Source organism: Quercus lobata, chromosome 5, assembly GCF_001633185.2.
Source record: "Quercus lobata isolate SW786 chromosome 5, ValleyOak3.0 Primary Assembly, whole genome shotgun sequence".
Classification (NCBI taxonomy): domain Eukaryota; kingdom Viridiplantae; phylum Streptophyta; class Magnoliopsida; order Fagales; family Fagaceae; genus Quercus; species Quercus lobata.
In genome coordinates this window covers 28,213,482-28,226,627 of record NC_044908.1, presented here as the reverse complement: position 1 = coordinate 28,226,627, position 13,146 = coordinate 28,213,482, and the positions used below count along the sequence as shown (strand labels likewise).

At 33.8% G+C, this 13,146-nt stretch overlaps 2 protein-coding genes across 3 annotated transcripts; one reads left to right on the top strand and one right to left on the bottom strand.

Moving 5' to 3' along the window:
* The first annotated feature begins 252 nt into the window (after positions 1-252).
* On the top strand, positions 253-3,856 carry LOC115992519 (peptide deformylase 1A, chloroplastic). The gene is made up of 4 exons (XM_031116727.1): positions 253-756; positions 1,650-1,739; positions 1,846-1,913; positions 3,263-3,856. Exons 1-4 carry the CDS (start codon positions 331-333, stop codon positions 3,501-3,503), a joined length of 825 nt encoding a protein of 274 aa, XP_030972587.1. The 5' UTR covers positions 253-330; the 3' UTR covers positions 3,504-3,856.
* An 810-nt stretch (positions 3,857-4,666) lies between these two features.
* Positions 4,667-12,457, bottom strand: LOC115992407 (probable polygalacturonase At1g80170). Of its 2 annotated transcripts, none has more exons than XM_031116598.1 (9): positions 12,245-12,457; positions 7,595-7,726; positions 7,261-7,431; positions 7,154-7,174; positions 6,833-7,040; positions 6,274-6,355; positions 6,097-6,205; positions 5,843-5,959; positions 4,667-5,178 (listed from the first exon to the last, which is right to left on the bottom strand). In XM_031116598.1, exons 1-9 carry the CDS (start codon positions 12,452-12,454, stop codon positions 4,951-4,953), a joined length of 1,278 nt encoding a protein of 425 aa, XP_030972458.1. In that variant the 5' UTR covers positions 12,455-12,457; the 3' UTR covers positions 4,667-4,950. The 2 variants fall into 2 exon arrangements, with proteins under 2 accessions (XP_030972458.1, XP_030972457.1); XM_031116597.1 differs by lacking the exon at positions 12,245-12,457 and adding an exon at positions 8,430-8,682.
* Between the last annotated feature and the right edge of the window lie 689 nt (positions 12,458-13,146).

The window sequence follows — 13,146 nt, the reverse complement described above, 5'->3', positions numbered from 1 at the left end:
TTACATATTTCGATGATGAAAAAAGAGAGTGAATAATAGTTATTATATATGAAAAAAAAATCTAAAAAATGAATATTTAATAAAATATAACATAAAATAAATAATCTAATGTTTGATATTTTGAAAAATGATAATGTAAAACAGAAAAAAGAAATTCACTATACTAAAATAGATAAAGATGTTTTTTATTTTTATTTTGATGAGAAATAAAAATGTTTGCACACAAACAAATGTGAATACTCTACAACTTTTGAAATATCATAAATAAAGTGCCTTACAGCCTATACCAGGCCCGGGGCCAGAATAAAGGTGAAGACCAAGCCCAAAGAAATGGCCATGGAAACACTCCACCGATACTCACTCCGTTTCCGCCCGATATCTCTCGCCGATAAATGCCTAAAACCTGGCTCACCCGCCCCGGTATTTCGCAAAACCCGAATACCCATTTCGGTACTCGGATCTTCCAACCCGAAACCGCTATTCAGTACCGGTTTCGTGGCCCGGAAACCTTACAGCTCAGCTCCCAGCTCCATTCCCAGAGCAGGGTGGTTTCTGGGTCTCGGAGACAAGAAGAAGACGAGCTTGCCCGATATCGTGAAGGCGGGCGATCCGGTTCTCCACGAACCGGCCCGAGAAGTTGGTGTTGAGGAAATCGGGTCGGAGCGGATCCAGAAGATAGTTGATGATATGGTTCGGGTTATGAGACAGGCTCCTGGGGTCGGTCTAGCTGCTCCTCAGATTGGAATTCCTCTAAAGGTCAGTTTCTATCTTTTCTTTTTTTTTTTTTTTTTTTTTTTTTTTTTTTTTTTTTTTTTTTTTTTTTTTTTTTTCTTTAATGGGTCAGTTTCATTTTTTGTTTTAATTTCTGTTTGGTTAGTGGGAAAGTGTGAGGAAAATGTGAAGTGTAGGAGAATTATGGGTTTCATAAGTTTTTGTCATCAGGTTCAGTTGTGTGGACCATTTTAGTTGCAAAACATGTTATCAGTAAGTCATTAACTGTATGGGAGTATGGTGTTACTGCTTTGTGTTCTGTGTCTTTGGCTGAATTGGAGTTGCATTTGTTGTTTATTTTGAGTAATGCGAGTGTGTGATGTCTAAATTGAAGCTACATTGGTGGATAAGGTTGTCAATTTCTTTTTTCTTTTTCTTTTTTTTTTGGACTGGGTTTTTGTATTTTGTAAGAGGACTTGATCGTTTTTTCTTTTTAAACTTCTTGCTCTAAACTGGAATTTACCACATAGAAGAGAATTCTTTAGGATTGAGCAAGATATCTTGAAGTATCATATAACAATGTAAGACATAAATTGACAAAAAAAAAAAAAAAAAACAGTTAAGAGAGATGTGATATGAGTCTTGCAGTTAAAGGCTTACGGCTTATTTCATTTTACTTGCTTCTTGATCTCAAGGAGAGGTATTTTCTTATTGCTTTAAAGATTACTGTTTTGTTGCCACTAACTTTATGTGTGAATGAAGGGAAATTGAGGGACCATTCTGTCACCATATTTTGTTGCCAATTGCTACACTAAAGATTGTGAGCGAATTCAAATCTTTTAATAAAACCTTACGTCTTGGCAAAACCTACTTTTTAAGTAGGGGGGGGAGGTGTTAGAATTGTCTTATTGACTATGTTGTCAATATTATCTCTGCAGATAATAGTTTTAGAAGATACAAAAGAATATATCAGTTATGCACCCAAGGAAGAGACCAAAGCACAAGATAGAGGACCTTTTGATCTTCTGGTATGTCAACTTGGATGGTCAAGGACAACATTCAAATGATATTGATATTTGTAGCATCCAAGAACTTTCACTTGACAATTACAATTTATTAGTTCTTTTGAGGCAGGTCATTTTCAACCCAAAGCTTAAGAAGAAGAGCAACCGGACTGCACTATTTTTTGAAGGGTGCCTGAGGTAAAATACAGACAGATAATGTGTAATGTGTTTTTTTTTTCTTTTAAACTTACGGTATAGTTTTCTGTTCCTTTGGGATCCATTGTGTGATGCATGAGATGAGACAAATCTTTTATTTCCCATCCTTTGTTCCCATTTCAAGCTTTATTTCAGTGACCATCTTTTCCTGTTACGTTGTGATTAATTAAATAGTTGGCATTTGTATATTTTGTATTCTAGTATTTTATCTTGCCGAACAAGCCCTGTTAAGGGGATACAAAACATAACATATCACATAGAGTGAGAGTAAATGAAATAAAAGGGAGTCCTCAATGGGCAATGGCAGCATCATTTAACCTATGACTTATTCCATTAATTAATGACCATGGCTTCATTTTATGAAAGGCCTATCCTTTGAACAATAACTGTTATGATACTTCTGAAGGCTCTATTGCATTTTGTGCACCACTGTACATATGATACATTTGATTGGTGTAAAAAATACTATCAGGCTTGGGTGGGTTAGTCAAGTTGTTATCAGATATAAATTTAGCCTTAAGTTCCCATGCGTGAGTCAAGCTTACCAGTTGAAATTTGTGTAAAAGTTGAATAACAGTTACAAGATTCAAGGGGAACTGTGGAGGAAGCCAACACCTGTCATGTAAAACAAGTGAAATCTTTGTTTTAGTTCTGAACATAATACACTTAGATTGTCGTATCAAATGCACAAAGCTCCCACTTTTTGCAGAGAAGGATTCTTTACATTTTACACTAAGCTTTGATGGATTAAATTATGGGGCAGTCAGAAATTACAGTGATATTGGTCCTTCCTGATTTACTTTTTTTTGGTTAAGTTGCTCCTTCCTGATTTACTATGACCACAACTCAACTAGTCTGTATTATTTTATCTTTAATAAAGCTATCATCCAGCGTCTACCTTGATAGGAGCCCCATTAGTTGCCTTCTAGTTTACTGTGCTCTGAATTCATTTCCTTAAGGCATCCATCTGGTAGTGAAACAATGCTGAATTAGAAGTTTATTATTAATGTTGTTCTTATCAAAAAAAAGTTTATTATTAATGTTGTAGTCCCAGCAATCATGTAGAATAATGTTGCAGCTTCCTGCTATATATGTTCTTAATACATGTGAAACATGCGTTAGTTTTTTACCTGGTAAGAACCAAAATGAGATTACTTCTTGGTATTCAATATTTTGTTACACAACATTATAATTTTGTTGTGTGGGAATTGCATGGCATTTAAAGGTATATGTCTGAATCTTTCATACTTCCATTTGTCCTCTGATCATGAAATTGCTGAGAACTCATTACATGTGGTTAATTAATCTCCTTTGATTGTACTATTCTGTAGTGTTGATGGATTTAGAGCAGTGGTGGAGCGGTACCTTGATGTTGAGGTTGCAGGTTTGGATCAATATGGCCAACCCATCAAAATAGATGCTTCTGGCTGGCAGGCCCGTATTTTACAACATGAGTGTGATCATTTGGAGGGAACTCTTTACGTTGATAAGATGATTACCAAAACATTCAGAACAGTAGAAAACTTGGACTTACCACTTGCTGAGGGATGCCCCAAGCTTGGTGTTCGTTAGATGCTAGTTGATGGTTCCAGAGCTGGACGCTCCAGAGGCTTTGGTATGCAGTCTTGTTAGACTTGGTCGAAGTGATTCCATTACCGCATCTGGATGCAATTGACTGTGCCAAAAATCAAGGTTTTTTTCAAGACTGAAAATGGCCGTATCTTTTAATTTGAGGTGTCATCTTCTAGGCAATTAGCTAAGATTTCAAGATTAGTAACGCTCATGTTACGCAATTTTTTAAAACAATGTAACTTATATCAAAGACAAAAGATCCAGAAGAGAAATTTACTCTTGAATTATTGGGAGCATAGTCTTACCTATATGTTACTATATAACATATCTAATGAAGCTTCGTTCTTTTGGCATTTTGGGAAAGGACAGATTTTTATAACAACTTTTTCTTTTATTTGTATTTTGTTAGTTGAATTAAATATGCTGATTTAGGCATTCCATATAAACAGCCAATTGAGTGCCTTTTCCAAAGAATGCCAAAAATCATGGTTCCTGAATGAGCAATCGAAAAGATTTTGGTTTATGTATTGTTCCTAAGCATGTAGCATCTCCTGTAAAATATGAGTAACACCAAACCTCTCTAGAGCCCGAACCTGCATTTCTCCAACTCACTATACCCATTGCTTAGCCCTTTCTCTAAGGGCTATTGCATAACAAGTGTAGAATGTCCTTTGAAATTTCCATGGAATTTCGTTGTTGCTATATTTTTTAAAAGAAAAATTGCTTTATTAAGAGAAACACTTTATGTTCACTACAATTAACACAATGGAGCAAGAAAAATTACAAAGCAAAGCTAAGAGGATTGTGAAACTCCAAAACATTTCTTTGCTAATGTTTTCCAAAACTAGACCAGTTCTCTATTTCAGTGCAATTCCGATACCAATGTCGTGAAGCAGCTATCACTTAAACATTTTATTGAACAAATTTACAAACAAGTTGTGCTGAATTATCACATTATTTCTATACCTCAATCTTCATTACTATCATCTTTGGTAGAAGTGGCAACAGCAACACAAAAATTCCATTGTACACTCAGATCACATCTCTAAATTAACGAAGGCCTTTGTGCAAGCACACTCAGCCTCACAAACACTACAGATTGACGATCGCTCCTCATTGTACCATATTGCAGAATACCTACTAAAAATAGGAAACACACATAATTGATAAAATGTCACTAAATTATGCTTTTTATTTTATTTTATTTGAGTCTATTTGTAATAGTCCTTTAGGGCAGACAAATGATTTACAGAAAATGGTAACAGGCCTATTACATATAATGGGATGAATGAATTGGCAGAGTATTCATCATCAAAGAATTATGTACAAAAGTCATCAGACTTGACCCCAAAAATATACGGGGGAGAAAAAGCATTTTAGCCACTTCTCATTAGGCCTGTTTATTTCTTGTTGAATCCAGTATGACTTTCTGTTTAATGAAGCTTTCTCAACACGGAAAGCAAGCAGGTGGGTTAACTAATCCTGAACTTGAGCCATATGCTTCCCAACAAAACGATTTTGTCATTCCCCCAGAACTTGATACAAGATCAATATCTTCCAAGTATAACCCTTCACATGGGTAGTCATCACTACAAGCAAATTTTATTGCTTCCTTTGTCGCTGAAGTTCCTTTAATGTGCATAAAGGCTATATTCTCCACTTTAACAGCTGAAGTCTGCATAATACTAGATGTTAACAATGATACTATATTTTTAATCAACAGCTCTATTCAGAAACTGTGGTTGATGAAAAGAACAAAGAGTCAGCAGTTCAAACATGAAAGGTCACAGCTGCACAGCCTTGCCAATATATAAAGACTAACTGTCTATCCAGTTTGAAAATTAAGGACAGTCTTTTGCTGAATAGGGTGTTATCAACATGCGAATGGAGACATGCACCTATCAACGAAGCAAACTATTTGTAAAATCTTTGATGCTTTTTTATTTTTGGTAAGTTACACACACACAAACACAGAGTAGGTCTTAAACCCACAACATCACCCTTCAACCATTTATTATGGAAGAATGAAGTGCCAGTTGATCCATAGCTCATTGGGAAGATCTTTGATGATATGCATGATATAAGGTGAATGGGATAGCCTATTCCTAGAAAATGGACTTGTCAAGATACACTTCAATATACATGTGATAGACATAAAATGTACCTTTATCTCTCCCATAAGAAGGTTGTCTATTAATTTTAACATGTTAATCTGGTCCATAGTTAGAAGGATAGGAGAAGTTTTCCAGAACAAGTTCTATAATCAGTGGCAAAGAAAATTGCATCTCCTGCAAGGATCTTAGTAATAATAACACTAAAAAACTTTAAGAATTCCATACCTGATTTGCACATGGAAGCCGTGAGTCGCAATAATATTGATCTATTATTATCGGATTTGATACATTTTCCATCAACACATTCTGGAAAGTAAGATCAGTGGCAAAACCACTACCTCCCTGATGAAAATATCAAAAAACAAGGATTCAATCATCCAAAAATTCTGCATTTCCTTGTGGGGTGTGTGCTTGTGTGTGTGTGTGTGTGTGTGAGAGAGAGAGAGAGAGAGAGATGCAAGCTTGGTAAAGAAGATTACCTGCCATGTTTTGATCCTCACCCCATTATCAGTGTTGGACAGCAAAGCTCCATCCACCAGAACATCTTGCACCTGTGACCAAGAGTTTGATTTTCCCAAGCTTCCGATACTAAAGGATATGGATCAGAATTAGTTAATGTGTTCATGAAATCCATAGTTTTAACTTATTCCACCTACCTTATGCCATGACCTGGGCCACAGATAATGTCTTTGATCCGGATCCGTGAAGAGTTGCTGACAATAGAGATGCAGTCATCTCCTAGAGTAAGTTTAAGATCTCAATATAAGATAATCAGTAATACATAACTTGGACGAACAAGAAATGAACAAAGATTTTAGAAATAAAAACATGCATTTCTGGTTGCCAAAAATAGCATAGATATGGTATTTCACAACTCCTTTTCCAACCTCTTCAAGTTGCAACAAGTGGGTCTTATCTAAATGAAAATTCTGTAAAACTGAGTTTCAAACTCCCCCGTCACCAAGCTAGATTTTTTATAATATGTTGCTTAAACAAATTATTTCTTTATGTTGCAAACGCCATCATGAAAGTGGAACCCAATTATAAACCTTCACATAAAATTTAAGAACCAAAAGAAAAAATAAGGAAATATATATGAGAAGTTTCATATGCATGATAGAAACAAGGCTAAGCATTAGTTTGCTCAGAATGATATTTTTTATGATTAGAAATTAAGAATAAAGCTTCTTGTTGCAACTCTTTGTGGATAACCACCTGTTCTGATTATGCTATCCTTGACCTCAACACCTTTTGATGCACTGATGTGAATTCCATCAGTATTAGGGCTACGAGCAGGTGCTATCACTTCGAGATGGGATGCAACAACCCGAAGACATTTGGTGAATGAAATGTGCATTTGTTGACTATCAAGCACCATAAGGTTCTTGACATTCAAATACTTGCACCTATGGAAAGTAATGGCCTGCAGCGTTATTGTTGTACCATATTAGGAAAATAAATCTCTCAATGAAAAACTGAAACAATCAAATTAATGGAACTAACTGGACTTCTCCAAAAAAGAAAGCCAGCACTAACCGTTGGAGCATGTTCACACGGCTGCCATAAGACCATTTGAAGTCAAGGTTAGATCCAAGTAAATCAATCTTTAAAAGAAATAAATTTAAGGAGCAAGATGGCAATACATTAGTTGAGTTAGTTTTGCAAGACCGAGCCCACCATTCCTGTCCCATCCCGTTGATTAAGCCTCCCCCTTCTATGGTAAGGTGATTCACCCCTTGGAAGTAGAGCCATTTACGAGGATTCAAACCATGCCAGGCATCAGGATCTTCGGGTGCAACTATTGTACCAGATATCTGTTAATAATACAAAATCAATAAAGTTAATAAAATAAAACGTTTTTAACTAACAACTTTTGAAAAGATAATAATCTTGAAAATTTAGAGAAAGATACATTATGTTTGTCTAATTTGGTTATAGAAAGAAAGAAATTTGAAAAATTTGACTCTTGGAACATACCTGAATAGTGACCTTTGATCGGCAAGGCCCAACAATATCAATAGGATAAATCAGAAAAATATATCCAGTCGGAAGCACAATTCTTATTCGTCCAGAGAAAGAACAAGCTACTTCCCAGGCATCTTTGAAAGCCTGAAAGCATTGAAATACTATACTCAAGAATAGACTTTGAGCACTGTGAATGGAATAAATAAGGATGGTCCCTGCTTAGTATTCATGAATCCTACTCCAGATATTTCTCACTTGCTATAGACAACAGAAATAGTTTTCTTTTTAAAAAACTAATTGGAAATTGGGTTTTTGGTGTTATGTTATTGTCATATTATCAAGAGGATACAAGTACAGAATGCCTTAAACATTAAAAAGTAAATTCAATCATCTCTCCATAATAAACTAATACTTAATTTGATTACCAAGAGATACAGGAACTGCACCCCACCCCACCTAATCCCTCCCAAAAAAAAGGGGAATCTTATTTAACAATCTGAACCAAATCAATTGAGATTCCAAACTTCCATTTAGTAATAAAGTGAAAAAATTCTCATATAATAGTAAAATATTAATGATCAATTTAGAGGGAGTTTATATTCCTCTTTAACAAAAAAAATTATCATGAAGTTCTTCAAAGCATTTAACTATAACTAAAAACAAAAAATTATGTCCACAATCTACAATATCCAAAAACACTCAATTAAGCTCAAAGAAACCATGGTTTCAAGAAGTGGGTACTATTCAAATCACTCACTGAAAATACAAAATCATGCATTTCAAAAAAAGGAAAGTTAAAAAAAGACATAATCATTAGGTAACAAAAGTTGGGTCAGCAATAATCTACCTCAGTATCATCATTAACACCATCTCCTTGAGCACCAAAGTCACCAATAAAAAGGACCCGTTTGGATCTGGGTCGGGTTCTGGACCTTCTGGTCGACCCAGATAGTGGGAGCTGTAAGAGAGAGTCAAAAGCTTCTATATTTGATATCAGAAATGTGAATGTAAAAAGAACGTAAACAATGAGACATGTCGAAAATGAACAAGATCTAAGCTTCCTCATGTTCTGACACACATGTCAAAAAAGACAGAGTGAGAGAGTGTGTGTATATATATATATATATATAATTGGGATTTCTGTTTTAAATTTGAGAACATGGGCTGTCTGTCTGTGTGCTGAATGGAATTTAGCAAAACGTTCAAAATAAAATTTTTTATTATTGAAAAAAATTAAAAAGAAATTAAAAAAAAGTACTAAATATGTTCTTTTGTCCTTTATTATACTTTGCGTTTTTACCAATTAATGGTACGTCGTTTAAAATTTTTATTTTGGCTCGAGCAGGGGTACTGACGGTAAATAACTAGAAGCTAGAAAACGTACACGACATAAAGCAAAACGTACACGACAAAAAGCAAAAAAAAGTGCACGACATATTGAAACGTCGTTTAAATTCTGTTCATAAGGGTGATTTTATATATATATATATATATAAACATAAAATAAAATATCATAAAGAAAAATCTCTAATTTTCAAAAATGTTATATAAAAGGTTTGTTGAAGATTAAACTACCGGTTTAAATAAGAGAAAATACAATGTTCCATAATTTTTTTCTTTTGCTAAAATATAATGTGCACTTTCTAAATTTGATAAAAATTCATTTCAGTTCTTTAATTTTATTTTCGTTTAATTGAGTGCTCTAAGTTTTAAAGTTATTCAATTAATGCATTTTATCCAATTTCGTTAAAAAAAAATTGTCATTAAGTATACAATTAAATAATGAAAAAAGTTTTTTTTTGAAAAAATTCTTACATAAAAAATTTATAAAATATTTTTATAGATTTTTTCCATGTGATTTAAGGGAAATTTTTAAACAAAATTAGATAGAATGCTCGAATTGAATAAATTTGAAACTTAAAGGATTCAATCGAACAAAAGCAAAGTTAAAATACTAAAATGAATTTCAACTAAAGTTAGAGGATATAATTTGCATTTTAGTATCACAAATCTATTCTTCTTGAATTTTTGTAAGGCCAAAGACAACAGTGAGGGACCAAGGATTCTCAATCCTCATAAGTTTATATTATCTTTGATCCTATTTGAAATGGCTATAAGTTGGCTCTTGTAAGCAGCCACTTTGGTACTTATCTTGAGACTAATTAAAGCTTCCATAGGGTCATTAAATGCAGTTGCCCCAAATCTTACTTGTAGGGCTTTCACAAAAGCTTCTTAGCTTGCAATGTAAATAGACCAATATCCCAAAGAAGTGCTTCTCCATCCATGTTATATGAGGCCATGAGCACTTGTAGCTGTGGAGCTAAAAAGTTATATAGCTATTTTAGCTCCACCAAAACACAAAAATAATTATACAGCAGTGGAGCTAAAGCTATTTTTTTTTTAGCTTCATTGCTACAGTGATAGATGTGCACTGTAGCTGAGAAATAAAAAAAATAAAAAAATTTATTCCTCCAGCTAGATTAAAATATTATTTTTTCCTTTCTTTTTTTTTTTTTCCTTCTCAGAACTCTTACAATCTCTCAACTCTCTCTCTTAACTTTCAGACCTCTCACATCGCCGTCCCCTGACCCACATCGCCACAGACCCAACTCCGACCATGGCAACCCCCACCACCACCACCACCACATCAGTCACAAATCCAACCATACCCACACTCATCAAACCCACCACCACCAATATCAATCACCACCTCCACCACCACCACCACCACCACATTAGTCACAAACCCAACCACACCCACACTCATCAAACCCACCACTACTGGAAAAAAAAAAAAAAAAAATCAACAAAACCCACGACCAAAACATCACCAAAACCCACGGCCAAAATCCATCACTAAGAGAGTCACAACCCATGAACCATAACCAGACTAAGCGAACTTAAGAGACCCACAAGCTAGAGAAGAGAGCTGGACTTGAGAGACCAACAACAGATCCACCCACGAAGAGAAGACGGAGGTTTGGCCTGTGATGGTGGTGGGTTGCAATGGCCTGTGACAGTGGTCTGGCCATGGTGGCTTGGTGATGGTGTTCCACCATGGGTTTTGGGATTGAAGGGGAGAGGGCAGAACAAAAGAGAGAGGGAAGAGAGAGAGACTAAAATGAAATAATGAGAGAGAGAAGAAAAATCAACCAATAATTTGTATATATATAATTTGGTTTTTTTTTAAAAGTAATGATGTTATACTGGACGATAATAGACTATCATGACGATTGAATTTTTTTTTTTTTTTTACCAAAAGATAAATTTGTATATATATAATTTGGGGTTAAAATAAAATATTATTATTACACTAGATGATTATTTGCTATCATGATGATTGAGATAGTAAAAAAAATGTATAAGTATAATTTGGGGTTAAAAAAATCACTTGTTAACACTAGACGATTATTTGCTATCATGTGGTGGTAGCGGCGGTGGCAGTAGCGGTTGCGGGTGGTTGTGATTATTGTTTATTGTAGTGGATATATTATTTTATTGTAGTAGATATATTATTTTATTGTGATATTTATATTATTTTATTGTGTTAAAAGCTAAAATAGATCCACTGCTACAACATATATGTAGATAAAATAGATAAGTAACTTTTTATGGTGTCAAATAGCTAAATTTTTAACTCCACTGCTGTATATGCTCTAAAGACCATTTGGTCATCGAAGTGTTGTATTATAAGAAGTATTGATTGATTTCATAATATTATTATTAAGTTTGTTCCGTTCCGCTCAGAATGGCCAAAATATTCCATTCTGATTAGACTAAAATATATATGAAAGATGACTTTTGAGGCCTAGAAGCTTGTTAGGATCGACTGGGAGTGAGTGGGCATTTATTCGACGTCATTTTTAGGCAAGCGCGTGATGCTTGCATACCTAGGCATGTTATGCTCATGTGCCTTTTAGAATCTTTCAACTTTACACCTTATTTCTCGGAGCTCATTTAGGGTTCACCTTATTTCTAGGGGCTCATTTATGCATGCTTACATCATTTCAATATATCTCTCTCTCTCTCTCATAAAACCTTTTCTTTTCTTTTTTTCTTTTTAAAATTTTTTTTTTTTGCAAAGTAAATAAGGAGAAATAGAGGAATAGATGAAAGCTTTAGAGATGTAAGTTCAAGTCCATCCCAAAACTCCAAGATAGCTTGTCACTTATAAAGCCAATATCTCTTTCTATTTGAATATTAATGACCAATTTAGACAGGGACAGAACCATGTACAAGCAGAGGGAGGTTGGCCCCCCCCTCCAAATTTATTTAAAATATTAAATAATAGGTATATATTTAAGATTTTAGAAAATAAGTCCATAAAAAATTATATTTGCCTCTTTCAAGAAAATTATATTTGCTCCCATTTGACTTCGAATTCTAGTTCCGTCCCTGAATTTAGAGGGAGTTTATATTTCTCTTTAACAAAAAAATTATCATGAAGTTCGTCAAAGCATTTAACTATAACTAAAACAAAAAATTATGTCCACAATCTATAATATCCAAAAACACTCAATTAAGCTCAAAGTAACCATGGTTTCAAGAAGTGGGTACTATAAAATCACTAACTGAAAATACAAAATCATGCATTTCAAAAAAAGAAAGTAAAAAAAAAGACATAATCATTAGGTAACAAAAGTTGGGTCAGCAATAATATACCTCAGTATCATCATTAACACCATCTCCTTGAGCACCAAAGTCACCAGCAAAAAGGACCCGTTTGGATCTGGGTCGGGTTCTGGTCGACCCAGATAGTGGGAGCTGTAAGAGAGAGCCAAAAGCTTCTATATTTGTTGTCAGAAATGTGAATGTAAAAAGAACGTAAACAATGAGACATGTCGAAAATGAACAAGATCTAAGCTTCCTCATGGTCTGACACACATGTCAAAAAAGAGAGAGTGAGAGAATATATTTATAATTCCATTTTAAATTTGAGAACATGGGCTGTCTGTCTGTGCTGAATTGAATTTACCAAAACGTTCAAAATAATTTTTTTTATTATTGAAAAAAATTAAAAATAACTTTTTTTTTAAAAGTATGTTCTTTTATATCCATTAATATACTTTGTATTTTTACCAATTAATGATTCGTCGTTTAAATTTTTTATTTTTGCTCGAGCAGGGGTACCAACGGTAAATAACTAGAAGCTAGAAAACGTACACGACTTAAAGAAAAATGTACACGACATAAAGAAAAAAATGTGCACGACATACAGAAACGTCTTTTAAATTCTGTTCATAAGGGTGATTTTATATATATATATAACATAAAATAAAATATCATAAATAAAAATCTCTAATTTTTAAAAATGTTATATAAAAGGTTTGTTGAACATTAAACTACCGGTTTAAATAAGAGAAAATACAATGTTTCACAAAGTTTTTTTTTTCTTTTTTTTTGCTAAAATATAATGTGTACCTTCCAAGTTTAATAAAAATTCATTTCAGTTCTCTAATTTTAATTTCGTTTAATTGAGTGCTCTAAGTTTCAAAATTATTTAGTTAATGCATTTTGTCCTATTTCGTAATAAAAAAAAAATTGTCATTAAGTATGCAATTAAA

Bases quoted from the DNA above. Each gene is read 5' to 3' on its own strand.
- LOC115992519 (XM_031116727.1), top strand. From the start codon at position 331: ATGGCCATGGAAACACTCCACCGATACTCACTCCGTTTCCGCCCGATA. The intron at 757-1,649 runs GTCAGTTTCTAT...TTATCTCTGCAG, and splicing joins AGATTGGAATTCCTCTAAAG to ATAATAGTTTTAGAAGATAC. The intron at 1,914-3,262 runs GTAAAATACAGA...ACTATTCTGTAG, and splicing joins TTTTTTGAAGGGTGCCTGAG to TGTTGATGGATTTAGAGCAG.
- LOC115992407 (XM_031116597.1), bottom strand. From the start codon at position 8,648: ATGAGGAAGCTTAGATCTTGTTCATTTTCGACATGTCTCATTGTTTAC. The intron at 7,432-7,594 runs GTATGTTCCAAG...TATTATTAACAG, and splicing joins GATCAAAGGTCACTATTCAG to ATATCTGGTACAATAGTTGC. The intron at 7,041-7,153 runs GTTAGTGCTGGC...ATAACGCTGCAG, and splicing joins CGTGTGAACATGCTCCAACG to GCCATTACTTTCCATAGGTG.